The sequence below is a fragment of the Pipra filicauda genome, unplaced genomic scaffold, assembly GCF_003945595.2.
Source record: "Pipra filicauda isolate LSUMZ 115617 unplaced genomic scaffold, ASM394559v2 scaffold157_size4220110_pilon, whole genome shotgun sequence".
Lineage (NCBI taxonomy): Eukaryota > Metazoa > Chordata > Aves > Passeriformes > Pipridae > Pipra > Pipra filicauda.
This window is the reverse complement of record NW_024104073.1, coordinates 616,773-637,889: the sequence shown is the minus strand read 5'-3', so window position 1 is coordinate 637,889 and position 21,117 is coordinate 616,773. Positions and strand designations below refer to the sequence as shown.

The 21,117-nt window shown below is 34.7% G+C and overlaps 1 protein-coding gene across 2 annotated transcripts in view; it reads right to left on the bottom strand.

The window, feature by feature from the left end:
* The window catches only part of LOC113982878 (pleckstrin homology domain interacting protein), a 107,953-nt gene that overhangs the window by 11,081 nt on the left and 75,755 nt on the right, over window positions 1–21,117 (bottom strand). For both annotated transcript variants that reach the window (XM_027711503.2, XM_027711504.2), the window contains exons 23-36: window positions 20,580–20,811; window positions 17,340–17,459; window positions 15,267–15,374; window positions 14,741–14,865; window positions 14,444–14,526; window positions 10,767–10,878; window positions 10,492–10,553; window positions 8,700–8,855; window positions 6,961–7,081; window positions 4,843–4,968; window positions 2,792–2,864; window positions 2,343–2,393; window positions 1,896–2,045; window positions 307–459 (exon numbers count right to left, since the gene is read on the bottom strand). In XM_027711503.2, coding sequence (XP_027567304.1) covers window positions 307–459; window positions 1,896–2,045; window positions 2,343–2,393; window positions 2,792–2,864; window positions 4,843–4,968; window positions 6,961–7,081; window positions 8,700–8,855; window positions 10,492–10,553; window positions 10,767–10,878; window positions 14,444–14,526; window positions 14,741–14,865; window positions 15,267–15,374; window positions 17,340–17,459; window positions 20,580–20,811 — 1,672 coding nt within the window. The remainder of the gene's footprint in view (window positions 1–306; window positions 460–1,895; window positions 2,046–2,342; window positions 2,394–2,791; window positions 2,865–4,842; window positions 4,969–6,960; window positions 7,082–8,699; window positions 8,856–10,491; window positions 10,554–10,766; window positions 10,879–14,443; window positions 14,527–14,740; window positions 14,866–15,266; window positions 15,375–17,339; window positions 17,460–20,579; window positions 20,812–21,117) is intronic.

Here is a 21,117-nt window from a genome sequence, read left to right as displayed (position 1 = left end):
ACCCATAATCATGTTTCTACAGATCTTTCCTTCAATGTGGCTCTCCCTTTAGATCCACTTTCTAATATACACTTTTGAAACACACATGCAGAACACCAGAACTTATGGCATTTAAACAGGACACATTCCTTTCCTTTAAAATACAAAGCTGTAATAGTGTCTCAGAAATATTCAAGTTTGAAGATCAGAAATAATTTAACTTGTTTTTAAAAGTAATCAAATTACAGTTGCTTTTTCTGTTCTATATTTTTTCAGATATAAGTGGGTTTTTTTAAACAACAACAACAGAAAATAATAAAGTCTTACCCTTGATCTTTTACTTGGTGTATAGGCCTTGGAATTGCTGAAAATAAGTCTCACATCTTTACATAACTCCATCGGTGATTCATAGTTGCCAGCTTCCAGTGTTTCTCTAACAGTAGCAAAGTCCATAGGAGTATCAATAATATCCCTATAATCCTGTTAAGAAATAGCAAAGCAGTTTATTACAATTTTTTCCAAGCCCTAACATATCATTTTCTTTCAGATGCATTTGATAAACCTGTTTAACACAAATGTCCTATTTAAATAGGTGTGGAAGACTGCTAAAGATGTTTTGCCCCTGTCCACTCATACACAACATAAGTCCTCACAGATATAATCAACAGGACCAACATTAGAAGTTAACCAATAGATGATTTAATTCATTTTCTAAACAGATATACTGAAATGCAGAGCTCAGAATTTCGTGTCCTAAGGATTACATTACTAACACACTGACGTGAAGGTACCAGTGATACGAAAAGTGTGACTACAGGCTTTCTGGATGGCTTAAAAGCTCAAACTTGGGACTAAGACTAATAATGTTCTTACATATTAGCTTTAAAATATGAAGTTTGAATACTTGAATCTGATCAGAGGCTTATCACATCCTTCTGAAACCTGAGTAACTTCCCAAACGGAGACCTGACAATTTAGGAAAGTAATATTAAAATACTGAAAACTCCATGGGCTTAAATAGGAGCCAGATCAAGCCAATGACAGGATCATTTTTCTAGGCTATGGAAAAAACAGAGCAATATCCATACAACAAAAACCTTAAATACCAAAATTAACCAAAAAGTTAACTTAATCCATCAGGACAAATAGAACCTGCAGGAGTGCCTATGAATGTTAAACAGGTTTGTGACACCAGGGAGCAGTGTGTTTCATGTCTAAGCCTACTATAGTGCTCTTCATCAGCTCATTTGAGGATCTCAAACACAGCAGCCCATCTGTAGTTGGCCATGGCATAAAGTTTAGGGTACTTCAAAAATAATGGCTGCAGAAGCATCAAGACAGACCTACTAGTGACTTCCAAAAGAGAAACATTTCTTTTCTCTGAGAAAATTAATTTCCCTGAAGTCAATCACCTTCGAGTGATATTTTAAAGAAAAACTTATGCTAGAAAGTAAGCAAAACCTTTGCTTTGTTACTGAAAGTTGTCACATAAAATTAGCTTTAGTTTTTATACTTCTGAATAAAAAACAATGATCCCTGACATGTCACATTCAACAACCAAACATGTGTTTCATATATGACTATTTTTCACTCAGAAAATGAAAGATATCTTAATTGCAAAAACTGTAATTTACTTAAAGAGTTGTAATTTACTTAACAACATAGGCATCCCTGAATATAAAATATTTTGCGAGTTAAGTATCTGAGAGAGCAGAGAAGTATAACATTTTGAAATTACTTTAAAAAGACGATATAAATTATTATCAAGTGACAGTGAAGCACTGAAAAAAATTCTGTTACTGCAGCTGCCTGAAGATCCAATTGAAAGAGATGGAAATATGGTCAAAGTCGGAAAAAACACAACCTACCACCTAAGAACCGGATTATAGCCAGCCTTCTTGCTCTAAAATACTCACTGGATATTCAAGAAGATCCACTGGTTGTCGAAATGGTTCAGAGTCTTCACACTGAAAAATGAGATTCAGCAGCTCCTGGCATTGCTTCTTCCATGACTGAATGTCATATGACTGAGCTCTATTACGTAGCCGCCGCTTTGGTTGATGATCCTGAAATGACAATATTGCCTGGTGTATATTAAATAAACTAGCTGCATTTACAAAATCTAACAAAAAAGGTTTCCAAGGATATAAATGAATTCACAACATGCAGCAGCACAGACCATTTCTGTCTTTTACATTGAACAGCTCAGTAGAGCAACACATCACTAAGTTTAAAACTTTCAAAAAGCTGATATTACACAATAATAAAAACATTTTCAGTTTTACATTTCATGGTTTACAAATACATTTATAGTTATTTATAGGACTACAAAATACAAATAAAAAAATCTTAAGAATATTTACCTTTCTTTTTCTAGTGGAAGTGCCTGGCACATTTGTATCTTTCTCTTCTTCCTTTGAGCAAGATAATGAGTCGCACAAAAAGGTTAAAAAATATAAGCATATATGAGTAGATGAGTTCTTTTATACTTCATTTGTAATTTGAGTCTTTATAGTTCTACTCCTGTCCCTTTGAAAAGTATTCCATGTGACTGTCAGTTTTGAGAACCTCTCAGAAATCTAAGTAGCATCTAAATTCTTCAGCAATCCATTAAAGCTCTCTGCACTAAAGGAGGACACGAGGCTGGATTTTCACCCAGTTTCCCAGCTGACAAAAAGAAACATTTTGACAGACAAGTACACCCCACTCCCTTACAGTGACTGAAACCAGTACTTTGGCCTTCCATAGGACAGAGACAGTGGTCCCGTTTCTCCAGTGTATCAATGCCAATGTCTAAGACACAACCACTTACCTCATCAGAGTCAGACAACACTTTCTTCTTCATTGCATTGTATAATGGAATTATGTCATAGCAACTCTGGTCTCTGTGTAAAAAGAAATATAAGCTAATATTTATCTTCCATCTTCACCTAAGGAATCAATTGTAATTTTCCCAGGATATGGAAAATACATATGCAATCATTCCCAAATAAGAATGTGTTTACTGCTATACAAACACTAAGACGACTGCAGTAATAAGTCAAGCTAGTCATCTGCTCAGAAGTTGTAAAATATTATCTGCTCTCTGTCAAATACAGACCACTCAACAGTGTCAACGTTTTAAAATTAAAAATTATAACCCTTTACCATAAATTTATCAGCATTAGAAAAATCTAATACTATGCCACATAAAGAGCTTTGGGGACCATCTAGCTTTTTAAGAAGCATTACAGTGAATTTATTGTACAAAAGTGCAATTTTAATACATTAGCACCCACAATGTAAGACATTTGAAATGCAATGTTCATTTGTGTAAGGACTGTTATTGCATAAACCTGCATAATTAATTCATTAAAACACACACTAATTTTCAATTCCTGTTTAATATAAAAAGCTCCTATACAAAGGAAAGCCTCAAGGTGTTCTACTATGTAGCAATCCAAACCACTGGGAAAAAAGTGGTTTGTGACACTTCTACCACTTTTAACTGTAAACACTCACCAACTCTTAACACCGTAATACAGGCTATTGCAATTACGTATAAAAGTTGGGAGAGAAGGTGAAAAAAGATAAAGCAACATCAACACCCTCTCCTCCCCCTTTTCAGCTTTTTAAGAGACTTAGGTAACTTAAGAGACTAAGCCTTAGGTTCTCAGATGCACTCTCATTAGAACCATGGGCTTTGCTTTCCATGGTCTAGGCCTTCTACCTCACAGTTAGAACCATAAAAACAAAGAAAAGTCTGGGCTTTATATCAATTGCTAGTTCACTTAAATTAGTATATTAACAGACTCAAGCTATAGGCCATTATTAAATAAGAATATCTATGTGTTGCATTAATTTAGCTAAGCCAATTAAAAACGTACACTTTGAAAAACCCTGAGCTGCTTAATTAATCAGAAAAAAATCATGTAGAATGATCAGATGTTAAAGAACAAAATTAGTAATAGACAAACTCTTTAGATCTTTTCCTAATAGTGTATATTTCACCAAAACTTTTAACATCTGAAGTATTTCAGTCTTTTTCACTCTCCAGACAATATCAGAAATCACAGGCACTGAAGATATCGAAAATTTATGTATGGAGTCACAGTCCTAGATTTCCAAATACATAACAGTTCTGACGTTTTTTGAGAACACATGAAATAGAAAAGAACACGATTCAATTTAACAATTTCAATGTAACTAAGAAAGTAAATCACTGAAAATGTCATGATTTTTTGTTAAACTAATGAAGTATTTTGCTGTTTCTATAAGGTGGGAATAACAGTGCTCACTGTGTACAAGCAAATCAAGGCAGTGCACACAGTAAGTTCTTCTTACAAACTTTAGATCTGTAGATGTGTCAACTGACTGAAAAATCTTAAACATTTCTCATTAAGTTTTTCTATAGACAATAATAAAAAAGAACATTTGAAAGACAACTACTGCTTCTGTCAACTACAAAGCCTCCAATTTTTACCTTGCATACATATTAAACACCATCTTCAATCACATTATCAATTGTAATGTAGACTCTGGAATTAAATGCCCATAATTATGTTCATGTAGACAAAATCAGAACTCATAACTTACCAATGAGTATATGTATAACTCCATGAAGATACTCAGACCCATTCTTATCATTTAGGAGGAAGTCTCTTGAAATAAAATGCTATACCAATCAGTGTATTATAGAACTTTATCTTGTTTTGCAAACTTATGAATTCTGTGTCAAGACAAGCTTTATTCTTTTCTGCCCCAACAGCAGACAACAGGCTTATTCAAGCTGCAGAACCATCTTACTTTAAGATACAGATCTGAAAAGGCTAAATATCTCGGGGTAAGAGATAGGAATAACAACCAACCTACTAAGCAACTCACTTTATGAAGTGTAGCAGAAGATCTGTAACAAATTTGGCAGATTTGACAATAGGACTTCCAGGTTCATTAAATGTGCGAGTGTTATGTTCAATGTACCGGACTTCCCACATTAATGAAGAAAGGCGCCTGGACATGAACAGTCGGGGGAAAAGACAAGGAAAAAAATAAAGACTTCATTTCTAGCAATGTATATGAACAGGGGGAGAAAACATTACATCCTTCTTCCCATCCACCACTGTTTTCCATTACATCAATGTGCACATTGCCATATGCTGCCCTATGTGACCAGCAGAAGCAGAAGGCAGCTTCCTCAGGCTTCCAGTTCTCATGCTATAATTCTGTGCAATCTATACAAATGGCTTTAAGAATATACAGCTGACAGCCCTTAGGAAAATTCAGCTGTGAGATCTCACCTTTTATTATTCTTTTAAGATACACAAAACCCATCCTGTATCAGCTCTGAACTCACAGCTAAGGATTAAAAAACAGTAATAAAAATGTTTTTAAAGTATACATTTTTCTGACAGATAGACAACAATCAGATCCTTACACCACTCTTATTTGATGACCTAACTATAGAATAGCCACATTATAAAAAATGACACACAAAATAACTGTAAAAAATAGATCCAAATCTAAAAAAAAAAAAAAAACCAACCTCTGACAGCATAAAAGTTACAAATACATACAATCTTGTATTTTCATACTAAAAAAGCCCATAATGAAAAGAAATGCTGCGCAAAGGTTTTGTAGAGTTAGGTGGGGGATCATTTAACATGTTTAGCGTAGCATGAGCATTTAGATGCAATTTAATAATGATCTTGGGTCCAGCATTTAGTTTTATACAATGCCAGCAGTCACTAGGAAAGATAATTTTTTTCTGTTTTGTTTTGCATCATTTAGAAACACACAGGCATGCTAGGACTCCTGGTTCAGGAAAGACAAATAAGTTTTAAGGTAAGCCTCATGAAAAGCTACCAAAACCACAAGTGATCTGAAAAGCCCACACAAAGTAAAAGAAAAAAAAATTAACGTGAAACCACAACACAGGGTGACTTGCTTATTATTTAACCAGGCCATGGCAATACTACAAACTAATAAAACCCAATTTATTGATGGTGTGTTGATTATGAAAAATAACTGCTTACTCTTTTGAAAATGGAAAAAAATCCAGCAAAAAGTCCTCTCCACCTGATGGCAAAGCAGTGCATTACAGAAGCGAAAGCTGGATTGACTCACATCACATAATAAACATGGAACAACCTAAGTTCAATATTCATTATAATGATAAAAAACGGGAGTGCTTTTTTGAAAATGAAAAAGCAAATTTAATTTAGAATTCAATCTTCATTTAGCATATATAAATCACTACAAATGGACTTTGAAATTTGTGCCAAAACAAAATGTTAGCCATATTTATTCAAAAGAACTATTAGAGGAACACTGATTTTCAAATCAGAAATAGCCCAAGAACTGAAAGAAACAGAAGTAATTTAAAGGACTATACTGTTACATAGATAATATTTACTGAAAAAAAACAAATAAAAACAAACAATTTCCAAAAACAAACAAACAAAAACTCCAACAGCAATTGCAATCACAGTTTAGGAAAACATCAAAACAGTGTCAAAAAGACTAGACTTATTTTCATTGCTGTGCAACAATTCCAATAATTCAACACCAATAATTTAAAAAGTCAGATTCTGTGTAGCTGCTTAAGTGATAATTGAAGATTTATTTTTTTTAAAAGCACGTTAGGACAAAAAAACCCACCTGTGATATCTTTAAGATTTCTTTTTTTTTTAACTGTGAAGTGGAAACTTAATCCTTTGGACTAAAAGTCATTTTACTAACCTTGCAATTTGAATCTCACATGGAACAAGTCTTTTGGATAAGGAGGAATTTAAATGCCATTTAATTTTAAGATACATTTTGGGAACAGACGTTCAATCCTTTTTAGAGTTTCAGAAAATGGAAACATAGATCAAGGATAGAATACAAAAGAAATTAAAAGCGCACACCTGCACCCATCTCCTAGAGTTTGGTGTTACAAGACAAAGAGCTACCAAAAATACAGCTGGCAGTATACCACAGAAGGAACTGAGACTTGGATCTAACCTGTAAAATCTGCTTTCCAGTCTCTGCTTAATGGTACTGAGGTCTGTGGGATATGCCACAACAGTGCAATACATTGGGTAAGCTTGAAGATCCACAGGTGCCACAAATGCAGAAGCAATATCTGGATGAAATGAAAAAAAAAACCACAACAAAACCCCAGTTATATACCACAAAAGTCCCATGGCAGTTTCAAGATTCACCCCCAGGCAACATATGCTATTTCCTCACGTTAGAAATGTGTAGCAGTTTCCCAAAAGTAACAGTAACTACTCTAGATATTTCAAATATATTCTGATATTCTACTGAAAAGAGTGCTTGCTGAGGTGTGTGCTGTAAGTACAGTCACTGCAGTGACTACCCATTCTGTTGTGCATGAAGCACCACACTCCTCAGAGATAGGTCAAGCTCTTGTATAATATACAAATTTGAAAAGTAGGTTTGAATATACAAATTATACACATTGGAAGGCATGCAATTCAGTATCGCTATTTAAAACACAGGCTTGTTGCATTTTATTTTATATTGCCACTCTAGCATCTCTAAACAAAGCAACACATTAAATTCTTACCATAAAAGTTACAGAGCTATTTCAACCTCCATAAGAGGTGGGTAAAATCCATGCTCAAAATAAAACAGAAAGACAATATCCTGTCCCTACCTAACAGAAAGGAAGTCTAAAAATCCATCTACCATAATGCTAGAGGACCACTGAGCAATTTAAGTCTGTGCACCTAAACAGAGTTGTTTTTTCCCTCCTATGCTTAGAACCATCACGAGCATTTAGACACACATCATTCTAATATTTTATACTCAAGGAAAAATACTGCAATACAAACCCATAAAACCACCTTTAAAGTCTCTTTCAAAAGTCTTTTAAAACAGAAAATATGTTGTTGCTAAACAGACTGCTCTTCTACTAGGACCTGTTTACTTTTTTGAATGTTCTAGAAACTGCTACTTCGTACCAATATGCACCACACATACTATAACTAAATCCCAAACTAAGCAGTATGTCATACAACATAATGCAAAATGTAAAACCAGTACTCTCAGAAGGCACAGTGAAAATAACTCAAATTTCATTTCCTCACAATTTCTTTGAACGTAAATCTCTAATTTGTTTACTACACTGTACGGGTAATTCCTTTCTTTTGGAAGGAAAGGAAGCTTCTTATGCAGTATGTCATCAGAGAAGCCATGTGGGATATACAGGTAATCTGAATTATTTCAAGAATTGAGTTTTCTGGTTTGCATCAAGTATTTCAAAAAAATCAGTTAAAAAAAAAAAAAAGTATCTGTGACTATTTATATGTTTAATTTATGACCATTGTTAGCACAAAAGCTATGACTGCTGACTTAACACCAATTGTTCACCACAAAGACATACAGAAGACTTATGATTCAGCCTGTATTTCACTGATGGATCTCCACTGAGACACCCATCTTTGATTAAGGTAAACGTTGCAGTGATGTGTTAAACATTATAACAATTACCTTTTCAGAAACTGCCTGTAAACAGCAATTGCTCTACAACCAAATAGCAAGTGATTTTTCCCAAGTTAATCAGTTATGTTTTCCTCAACATTTTGCATAACTAAGGAAATGAGAAAGTTTTGTTCCAGTTAATCAAGAGGTTAAAGGTGTATTTTATCACACTCGTTTGGTAATTTCAGAAGTGCACATGAGCAAAGTCTAGAAAATATAAACCAAAAACGCTTCCCATATTATTCAGAATTTACCTAGAGTCATAAGTTGGTTTATCCCTGCAATAATTCGGTCACACTCCTCATCTCGGGTCCTGGAACCCCACTCTCCATCCAGAGGTTTGTAGAGCAGTGTTCTACGTTCATCATCTGTTAAAGGAACACTAGTTCCCAGTTCTTCGGGAAATACAGCTGGAATGTAATATGAAAACTAAATAAGACGTAAATATTTGTACCTTGTGTAATACATATACCTGTAAATCAGAGATATTATATAATAATTTTTACTAACTAAAACAAATGCATACTTCTTGATTTGCTCAAAGACATTCTGGATGCATCCAGTATCCTTCCTGTATATTACTGTGTGATAAATTTAAATCCTTACAACACAGTTTGGTGTACAAGTCCTCCTTCAAACAAGATTTATCCTCTTCTGAATAGCTAAATGTAAAATTTATTTTGGAACTAAGACACTCCTTTAACACAGTTAAAACTTGTCTTTGGTTTTGGAGTTATTTTGTGGTAAACCCCAATGTTCTTGGTAATAAGTTATTTTAGTAAGGAATGGCACATGGTTTTCAGATGAAGTTTAAGATAACAACTTTGACATTGATGCTAAAAAAATTCTCCAGGTAATGGTTCCACCTTGTCAGAGTTTTGTGAGTTAAAATGCTAAAACCAGAGCATGCAAATTAACAGTGTTATCACCCTGACACCCTTGAGGACTTACCAACTTTGACAATTTATAAAGTAAGAGAAGATTTTTAAAGTATGATGTAAAGTGTTCCTCTTACATTTTTTATATTTTTAAAGAAGATGTAACAATTGGCAATATTTGTACATATAGCCAAAAATCAGGTGCACGTTTAGCTATCTTAATAAGTATCTATCCTTTATCTGAAAACGTTTTCTCCTTCCTTAAGACAACATGAATTAGCCTCTAATAGAAAGTAAACAGGGGCTAATTGTCTATTTTGATTATTTATTTTAGTCATGTTATTACTTTAACACCTTTATTTTATTTATGACAAAGAGCTACCCACTAAAAGAAGGGTTGAACTAAAGTGAAAAGTTGAAATGAACACATTTACAACTTAAAATAATTAAGAATTATTTATGATTACTTATGAGTGACAATGTTATCAAATGTATCATGGAAAACACAAGTAAAAAATGCAGATTCTACTTTGGTTTTTAATCAGTTCTATGAAGTCTTCAAAAGAACCCCATCAATAACAATATCCTATGCGAAAAAAGAAGAAATACTACATTTTTGTCTGTGAACAGTGCCCATGCTATGCTGTCCACTCTGCAGCACATGTATCTGCAACACGTGCTGGACCAGATAGGAAGCAAATCTTACTAAAGTGTCTCACAGGTACGTGTTGCATCTGCAATGCACTGGGTGTCTGCAGGCACGTTGACATGTCTTAGAGAAGGCAGCTTCCTCAAGCTGACATTGGGCATTGGTTTATCTCCAATCCTCCAACCAACAACAGTTAACTTCAACTGTTCGTTACATTAACAGTTAACTTTACATTACAGTTAACTTTAACTGTTTGTTACATTATCTATTATAATTTTTGTAATATTTTTATTTTTAACATACAGTTAGTTTGTCTAAGTATGGCTGTGTTTTTTCCCAGTTCTTTTATCTTAATCTACTTTCAGTTTAATAATTGATTTAAAGATTTTCTTTAAATGCAATTGGTTTGTGGCACTTCATCCCACTCCAAGAGAAACAGGATTGGTTATGTAAAAACCATACAATTTTTTTTTTTTCTTTAAATGCACTTGTAAAGCAAATTATATTAAGGTACCATACCATTACTTGGTATCAGCTCCATGTCCCAGGGGCTCATCTTCTCAGTGTCACCATTGTCCCAGCTTGAAAATAACCACACTTAAATTACCTACTAATATTGCGTCAACATTGAAATTATTTAATGTTTGTAACATAATTTATCTATACATCACAGAATACTATAATAAACTGGTACAGTGAGATGCATGACCGAGTTTAATGAAAGCAAGCTACTCAGTCAGTACTTCAAATGAAGTAACTAATTAAAATAAAAGACTGAAGATAAATTTGCTAACCAGACATTGTAGCACTGAAATAAGCTATCAGGATAATCAGGCTGAAGAGGTTCCTGGCTTTCAATTGTTCCAAACCACCAAGCATCATCTATCACTGACCTGAAACGATCACCTAGGCAAAAACATAAAATAATTTCATCAATACAAGGCACCTTACCCTCCAAGAAAAGCAATATTTAGGTATCTCTGGTTTGATCTTGAATACAGAAATCCATTTGAACACTTACACGATCAACAGGCAAACATGAGTCATAGCTCAGTTTAAAAAATTAAATTCTTTCTGAAGATTGTTTTTTAACCAAAAGTTAATACAACATTTTAGAAAAATAACGATTTGCAAATCTATCTACATACTCTTTACATATGAATTTATTTCCTAATTTCACACACAATTTACATGCTATACCTTTAAGACTCAAATCTACTTTCATTAAACATTACATGCTATCTTGAAGTAACTGAGCACTATGACACTTCTGTACAGGGAATATTTTACATGCTGCTGAGCTCCTCCTCCTTAGTTTCTGCGACCCAAATGTAATTCAAGAAGTTCGTTCCTTTACTATGCAGGCAATCTGACTGATAATAGAATAAAATTCATTAAAGCTTGCTCAAAAGGTTAGCAAAGTAATTTACTATGACTTTAAATGGTTTTACTACTGCAAAGCATTCACCTAGCTGAGAAAAAATGTCAGAAGCATTGTTAAAAAATTACACATGAGAATGCATGTATTACACACCATCATAAATGCTAACATTTTCTATAACACATGCCACAAAATTTAGAAACAATTTTTAATGTAGTGTTCAGTCCGCTCAATACAAGAACAAATGTAATTTAAGTCTGTGATCCCAAGAACTGCACATTTTGTCTTCATGAGATTTGAATATCATTAATTGAATACACACTTTCTTAACTGCTGCAGTATTTATTCCATTTCAATACATCCACCCAGTGCCCAAATGCTTGTTGCAGTTGTCTGAATTAATAGGAAATAAATATTGTTTCAAAAATGGTTTGCTTTCTTTACTGCACTTTTTTTAAAATTTTAAATTGAATTGCAAGTAATTCCAGGACAATTATAAAGCTTCCATTAATAGTCCTAATTGTGCTGAACTGTACCAAGTATACCAGAAATATGTGAAATGAAAGATCAAAAATGTAAATAAGGGCTGATCCTTTATTTTAAATGAATAAATTTTATATCCAGTGACTCTCCAAGTAGTACCTATAAAAATACTGATTTTTAGGCTAAGTGCTAGAAATCATAGATGAATAAGAAAAGATAGTAACAGTAGTCTTTTCATGAAGACAAACCAAAAACTGCATAAACATGAAAACAAAACAAACAAACAAACAAAAACCCAAAATCAAAACAAAATAAAAAACCAGTTTGTTGATAAAAAGCTGTGGTAAAAGTTCAAGAAACCCGAGCATGTCAGATCAGTCTTGGGGATTTCAGATTTCTGTGGTTAAACATTTAGGAACAGAGTTTCATACATACTTCTAAGGCATTTCTCCTTATCCTGGAAGAAAATATGATCTACTTTCAAGAAACATTTATTATACTGTGTTCCACAGTGCAACAAAGCAGTGCATGATTTTTGTCAAGTACACAAGCAGACACTTGGTAAAATACATATACAGAGAGCAGGGTAATGCTCTGGAAGGCTCCTGGAAGAGCAGTAACAGCTTTAACAGCAGTGTCTTTGCAAGCTCTGCTTTACCATTTCATACGTTACAAAGGAGATGATTTTACCACTATTTTTACCACCCAAAAGACAAATTGAAGAATGAACTCTAACATGCACTTGTCAGAGTTACAAGCTGGTATGAGACACTACTGGCCTGAAACTCATATTATTTACGTTGAATAAAGGTTTATAGAAGGTTCTGACACTTTCAATACTTTTTGTGTAGCTCCAATTTTTCCCACAGTGCAAGTTTCTCAAAACACAGTTGCCAGCCCAGGAAGGAGATGCTACCCCTCCTCTGCTCCTGGATTTCTATCACAACAGCTGACAGATGACTGCTGGCTAGACTGTTCACCAAGTATAGCCATAATTCTTCTTATGCTGCTGTGATCATGTGGGAAAACATGTATTGCATGACAGAGAACAAGACCATGGATCAGGAAACAGCAAAGCATGGTGACAGATTAGTCAATGTTGATCAACCTTGTCTCTTAAGAGATCATTAAACTGAAATGATCTTTAAAGAAGAAATCAAGGCTTACAGTTCCTACTGGATCAGAAGCCTATGGTCTTTACCAAATTCCTTATAGAACTGAAGACTAGCTGTCTTTTTGGACAACATACTGTAAATATGAGATAATGAGATGAACTTATTCCTATGGCATCATGTAATTTATACATCTACTGCTAAGGCAAACAACCTAAGCAAGGATATCAAAGGACAGGAGATCACTTCCTGTTTCCTGGCAGAAAAGTCAGGTAAGAAACAAACAAACTAACACCCACAAAAAAACCAAACAAAACCCACAACAAACAAACAAAGAGCTTTTAACATCCATCTATGTCATTTCTTCAGGCTACTTAGCTACAATGAACCAATGAACTTTGGAGAGGACAGCACTTCAAAAACAGCACTGAGACCTACTTCAAATAAAAAACAAAAAGGAAGGCTATCACTGTTTTACTTTTGGGAGAATATCACACCATAGAATATACTGAAATACTGGAAAGGACTTAACAGTGCCAATAATTCTGAACATATTGTATCATATACAGATTTCTCTTAGGCGAATAGATTTAATCCTGTACTCTGGAGAATCAGTAATACTTGCATAACCTTTTACGTTTCAGGGACAATCTAAGGCTGTTTTTATGAATCAGAATTTACATATTGCCTGATCTCCTGGAAAAAAAAAAAAACCACATCACTTCAAAGGATCATTTTGTCATAATGCAGTTTTCTCTACCTCTAGTTAGACTTCATTACCGAAAGGTAATCTTTGTCATCATATGGAAAAGATGACTAGGAAATAGAGCTGATTGGGGGACCTAATCATGGACATTCTTCCAGTATCCAATACTTCAAAATAACTATGCACAGGCAAAGTAAAAAGAATCAAAGTAATTCCCATATCACATGGCAGTGAATTACAACTATATATGCTTCAATGATGCTAAACTACAAGGTTTAAAATGGAATTAAAGAAGTATAAAGAGATGGAAAGAGCATTCTCTTCGTACAATCTAGAGATCAATTTCAAATTCTGGAGTTCCATATTTCCAGTAGAAACTTCAGGAATTGAGAAAAAAAAAAAATTCTAGCAGCAACGCAGTTTTAAGAGGGCTTTCAATTAAAAAAAAAAAGACAAAAACAATATCTAGGCTACAATAAGTTATCAGTTAGCAATAAACACCATACTCGTGAAAAGTACCCTTAATTCCTCTCTACAAACACACAAATGACATTTTCTTTGCACTTGCTTTTACAATGACCTTCAGTATTTTGTTGGCTTGCTGCCCCTTCAGTAGGAAGGACAAAGTAGGACTCCCCATCTAAATACAAGCAGAGCTTATTCTCTCACTTCAGCACAGTATTAGGATTTATTTACCATAACCTACTTTTAAAAAAGTTATCGTGAAAATAGCTAGACACTTAAAAAACCCCAACAAAACCACAAAACAAACCTCCCCCCACAACTCACCTATATTCCATCGCCTATGCTTTGCATCATCAAACTGTTGCCTCAAAACTAGGAAATCTATGACATCTGGCATATCATGGTACCTAATTACAACAGAACACACAACTATTAAGCAATAAAACAGCAAAAGCAGAACATAAACCACTTACATAAGAAAATTAACACTTAAAATTCAACACTTCAAAAGCACAAGGTTAACATTAATGTTATCTTTTAACTTTCCAACTCACACATGCTTCCTCCTCCCCCTCTACCTCAAGAAAACTCCCAATTTGAATATAATATTGCTTTCCTTACTTCATGGTGAATGCTCCTCCAGTCAATTTACCCGTATCAGGGTCAAGAAAAGCTAGTTTAAGACAGCAGAGAGTAGGCAATCCCACTTCATACTTAATCCCAACTATTTTCATCAGCTCTTGCTCCTGGAATAAACAAAATAGTATGTACTACCACCGAAGTTAAGATAACTATAATAGCTTTCTGAAACATGAAAATATGGGTATACTGATTATACTATATTTCTGCCAGATCATGTAAAAATCAAGAACGTAAATTCAGTCTTCCACAACAAGCTATTATTTTACAATGGAATATATTTGAGAAATATTTTGCGAAGCAGTGTAACTACCTTATCTGCTCAAGCAGATAAGATGAAAAAGTAGTACAGTTTAAGGCCTGATTTCATTTGACTATTAAGTTAATTTTTTCCCCTTATCTTGCAACATTAAGAGCACAATAGAATTATCTGTATCAAGAACTTACTTCTGGTTAGTTAGATTTTTCAATATTAAGATACAAACAAAAAGAGAAAAAGAAGTCATACTCGCAATTCCATTTTGTGCCATGGTTGTTTCTTGGGATTAATGTTATATATTTTGTTCTTCTTGGCCATTACAACATATGCTTCATGACCTTGTCGGAAATAGTAGACCTAGAAGTGAAATGTGACAGTTACCCTAAAAAGACTTTGAGGAGCTGAAATGCTAACATATTACTGCCATACAACGTGTGTACTTTCTATTCTGTCAACTTCTTTTCAGTCTGTTTTCCTGCAAAAGTCGCAGGTTCCCAAAAAATTAAGTGGAGGAAAATTAAAAAAAAAAAAACAAAACAGTAGCACTACTGTTTTTTCTTACTTTTTTGTAAAGCTTAAGAAAACAAATTTGAAATATCTCTCCTCCCAAATCTTAAAAACATACCAACCATCCACTAAAATGTTGGAAGGACGCACGAGACCTCTTCTCACCACATTACTCTAATTAAACCAACCTTTTATTTTCTGTGAATCTCAAAAGTAACTTTCTTAATTAATAATTTCTGTTCTGAAGTAAAATCTGAAGTAAGTCTGGGGAAGACAAGTATCAGAGATGGGATTTCAGACAGAGCAGCTTGATTACAAACATATTCTCTGTTGGAGCAACTATTCCTTACTTTCTAGGCACAGGACAGGAAATTTCCTGTTTGCCAATATAAAGCATTTTCAGCAAAAGGATGCACCCTACTTAGATATTCCTAGTACACACTCACTGTACATGCTATTCAGCAGGTTCCAACCCAAACACACCAGTTCATGTTACTAAATCGATGCGATGCTAAAAGGTAAAGGTAAGGTCAGATCAATCTTTGTAAGGTAAGGTAAAGATAAATCTTTGGCTGCTTCACTGTATCCAGATAGTATCAGGCACAAAATACATTTATTTGGACTTGATCTTTTGAACAGCACCATCTCCAAAACATGCTTGTTGGAGGGTATAAATCCATAAGAATTTTCTCCATTTGCAACTCTCAACTTGAAATGCTCCTTCCCTCCCTCACTAGCAATGCCGATATAGCTGTCAACTGCATCAGTGGAGTGATCCAGTAAAAACAAAACTGCTTGCACATGCGGCCTCTGCTCCTGATTCAGTTTAAGGTGGCGCCTACAAAAAGCTTTAGCTCAAGATTAAAGTTAAGTAACTTTGCCACCATGTCAAGTATTTCTCCAACAGCATTCTGAAGGTGTGAGCTATACAACAACTCTGTTTACTACCTCAAAAAATGTGGTGCTCCCCAAAGAGACAAAGTACCCATTACAGTATAAGCCAGCTATTTCCTCATATTTTAACCTGAGGGGATTTTAAGAAACATGCACAGACTCTGGCTTTCAAGACTGCATTCCATCTGATACTACTTATTCATACAATTCTCTGCTACATATTCCAAAGTAGAAATTGGTGGGTGTCCTTTTGCTACTGTATTTTGAGATATCTGGGTCATGTTTACAAAGTGTTTACAGTCTGGTTTGTATAAAATACATATATACCAAACTTCTCTTGTGGTTTTCTGCTCTAAGATACCAGCAGTTTTCTGATATCAGAAACACAAGTAGAAAAGGACAGAGTTTTTCTTCAGAATAAATGAATTTTAAAAAATCCAAATAACACCCCACACCCAAAACCAAGCAAAAAACCCACAACCTCCCTACAGAGGTTTAATTCCTCTTTTTTACTTGAAGTCCCAAACTGAAGTAAGTATTCCAAACTTAATTTCATATTATTTCTTACCTATTTTTCAGTATACAAGATGCTCCAGAATTAAGGAATATTTTCACTAGATAAAGCATCTCACACAACTTGTATACAGGTGTCATAAGGAAATTAACACACTGAAGACTGTATAAGAAGGAATGCTACTGCAACAGCACGGAATAATAATTTTTAAAAAAAGTCAAAGCAATACATGCAGAATATTTTTAAATATAGGAAGCAAAAGCAAATTTTAGCCAGATTGAAGAACATTTTTAAGAAAATCCAAAATATTTTGATTGTAAGTCTCTGGGAAAAAATTCACAGATAAAAAAAAAAAAGACAAACACAAGCTGAAAGAAGCAAGGACACAGAGTGAAAAAGTACAATACCTCATCCCCCATCTGTGGCACAAATGGGCACCGCCGAGGAACAGTGTCTGTAATCCACGCTGAAGGCAGCCATTCTTCCAGTGTCAAGCCATTTTCTGCTAGAACTCCCACCGCCAGCCTCTGAAGAAAATGTTAGTTCATTCATATTAATTTTCTGTGTACATTTGGGGAAGCTTTGTATTTTGAGAAGTGCCTATTAAAATCTGTATTTCTTAAAGTATATTTAACGTAAAAAGGAAATTATTGCAGTGTGAGGATAAATTTTAACTGCCTTTTGGAGGTTTTTTTTGGGGGGGTGGCGGTGGGATGAGCTCATCTAATAAAAACTGAATTTAGTAACAGTCCAGCAACTATGTCTCATGCCCAAAAAGATAAAACTGAAACATGTAATTCTCTTTAAACAAATTCACACATTTGCCTTGGCCAAAAAGACACTAAAACTATACAGCTGCCTTTAATTAAGTAACCTTGCATAAAAGGAGGGAGTGATTAATGCACATAAACAGAAGTAAATCATGTGAAAATGACCTGGATTGGGTACAGTCACATTACCCACTTGTATATTTACTATGAAGTGCTGTGGAACTGCATTTTCAGAAGATATTTCCATGTCACACACTTGTATGCAATGAAGCTCACTGCAGTCACTGGTTCTCTGTGAACACTGCACATCTGTATCTAATAGGCCAGATAAAACAGGGGGTTGTGCAACCATTCATGCAAAGCTGCTTTGAAATTACTGACAGAATCTTGTGTGTGTACAGAAAGCAATCTAGGACAGTGGTATAGAAAACCACTCCATATAGCCACTGATGGAAGACTCTGCATTCCCAGACTGCAAATAGGATGCTCCAAGTGTAATTCCATTGCATAAATTCAAATGTGGTTTCAAATGATGATAAGTACTTTGAGTGCACCATTGTGTGTCACAGGAAAAAAGCATACATACAGGTAAAACAAAACAAAACAAAACCCCACAAAAAAACCCAAACCAGAATCTCTCCATTGTAATAAATCAATAACACAGAAGCACCTTGTGAATTCTGAGGTTTAAGCAGGTCTATCTTGGGAAAACCTGATCACACTGTGTCAGAGAAAAGTGTCTAGCTCATAGGTAGATTATGGGAAGTTAATAAGAAATAGCATTTACCCAGAAAAATCTTTCCTTGTTATAACTTTATACATTAATCATCAGTTTAAGACCTTCTGGAAGCCAAGCCTGATCTCAATTAATCATCAGGAAGAGACTATTCCCAGTAACTTTATCTAATAGCTTCTGAAACTCTACCAAGTCCTTTGGTAATTATTTCCACAGCCTGACTACATGCCCAGGTGGGTTAGGGGTTTTTGTCTACTTGTAGAGGGTAGGGGTGAAATGGGAAAACTCTTCTTTTTTTGAGCTTCATGGCTGTGTCACTGGGTGCTACCTCTCAGCGTAACAAAAGAAGGAAGGAAATAATTCTGAATTTATTCATTTCTAAACCATGACAGTTTTATACAAGCTTTTTAATCATATCTCATCCAAACTCTTGCCCTTTTAAGAGTTGGTCTCTTTGCATCTGCACATCAGGAAAAAATATTCTGTACCCTTTGGTCTTCCTGGGTGCTCCTTTCTTGCCCTTCTTCACTGCTGTATCATTTTTTAGATTGATTTTTGGTGGAGGGGGATTAGAAATGTAAGCACCATTCAAGATCATGAAGCCTATGCATTAATACAGATGAATGTCAATCTTTCTCTACTCTTTTCTTAATTCCTAAGATTTTGTGTCTGGCTACAAAGACAGTCAAAACTTCTTTCCTCAATGAAAAGCCCAAATTTTGGATCAGGAAAACTTTCTATCAGAAACAACTGGGAGCTCTCTGCCCAGGAAGGAGGTCAAATGTACCACAGGAAGCTTCAAAGACAAACATCTGCTAGGAATTACAGGTATAATTAATCCAGCCTAGCGGCAGAGGAAAGAGATGATTTTCTGCAATTCTTTCCAGCCTAAAACTTTCTTGTGACTCAAGAAAGGAGCAGCTCATCTTTAAAAATTTGAAATATCTAAGCCTGATACTTTTTGAGTCAGAGATCCGCATCTCAATAACTGGGACAAAAATGGATGCAAGGTTCCCAAAACACTCAGTTCAGCTTTAATCTAAGTGGAAATACTAGGCTGTCAACCAGTCTTTTATAATAAAGAGCTAAACTGGAGGCTTCAATCACTAAAAAAGCACCCCATCATCTATTTTTCTGATCTTCCCTGGGTTTCTTCTTTCGATACCTTCTTTTGGTTTCAGGCTGTGTAAATACTAATATACTATTAGTTTTGACAGTACAACCAATGACTGTACAATAAACAAAAAGTAGCCTAAACAAAGACTAAAGACTACCACCTAACATCCTGCATGCCGTAACACAGATTCACAGTCAATCTGACACTATGCCAACCTGCATGTTAGAACAGCTGTTTTTGTCAGTCTACCTTCCAATGAGGGCCAACACACTGAAATAATGATCTTAAGGAATGCCCAGGACTCCTAATCTTACAAATAAACCAAAAAACAGTTAGTTTTCTTTGACACTGCAAAAATAGAAGCTATGAGTTTACAAAAGCAAATAGGATCTACCAGATAGATCACTTCTGGTCTCTGTAAAGAAAGAATGAAGAATGAAGTTTTCAGAACTAACAAAAACAAAACAATCCCTAAAAAAACACACTGAAAATAGCCAAAGTCACTGAAAATTTCCATCTGAACTGAAATGACGTGATTATATTAGAAAGCAAACAAAACACAGACAACAACAAAACCCTGATCAAGTGATATTCCACTTGATGGGGGTACAGTAGCAAGCATAATGCAAATATCACAGATCAAGAAACTGAAAAAAAAAATTACATGGTAGCACAGATCTAAAAGGAATTGCACTTATAGAGGGAGACAAGTCAGCACAGCTGAAAAAATACCAGCATGTTATACCAAGACTCAATATATCCACAGGAGGGAAGTTTCTGGTGTGACAAAGGATGGTGATAAGGATATTGGAAGTGTTCCTGAAGTGAAAAGTATTTAGAAAGCATATCGTTACAGCCATCTATCATTTGACCTACAAGAGTTGGTAATTATCATGTTACAAGTAAAAGTCATGATGTATTTTAAATAAGACAATATTAAGTTGTATATGTAACTGAATTATTCATCCAATTATTTCTAAATCAGCAGGAATGAGCAACCTGTAATACACAAAGAACATCTAACCTTTTGTTTTCTCTCTTTGGGTTTCCTCTTCTTTGGTGATGTTGATGGTCCATCTTTCTCCTCAATACCTTTCTTCCTTTCCTTTTTAATTTGCTTCCTCTGTTTTTCAGGTCCTTCTTCATCCTCTGAACTACTTTCTGCTTTCTTTGTTTTAATTTTAGGAATTTTCTTTGGTGGTTGCAAATTGATTCCTGCATCTGCTGTCCAGTCGGAATAATCACTAGAATAGTCACTATGTATGGCATGCCAAAGAAAAAAGGAAATTAAAAACCAGAAGTTAAAAAGCAATTCAGAGTGCATTGGATGACACAATATAACCCAATACAAGCTTACAGGTAACAGTCTAGGTAACTACAATATTTCAATAGTTAAAACCTTAATGCTTAAAAACCCTATATTCCATCTACAATTTAAATGGTAGTAAACCAAAAGCCTTGACATCATTCGGTCTTGCCAGAAGCTTAACTTATAGCATCCTCAGGTCACTGTTTACTTGGTCAATTCAAGATGATACACACTGAAGTCTGGATATCGCTTT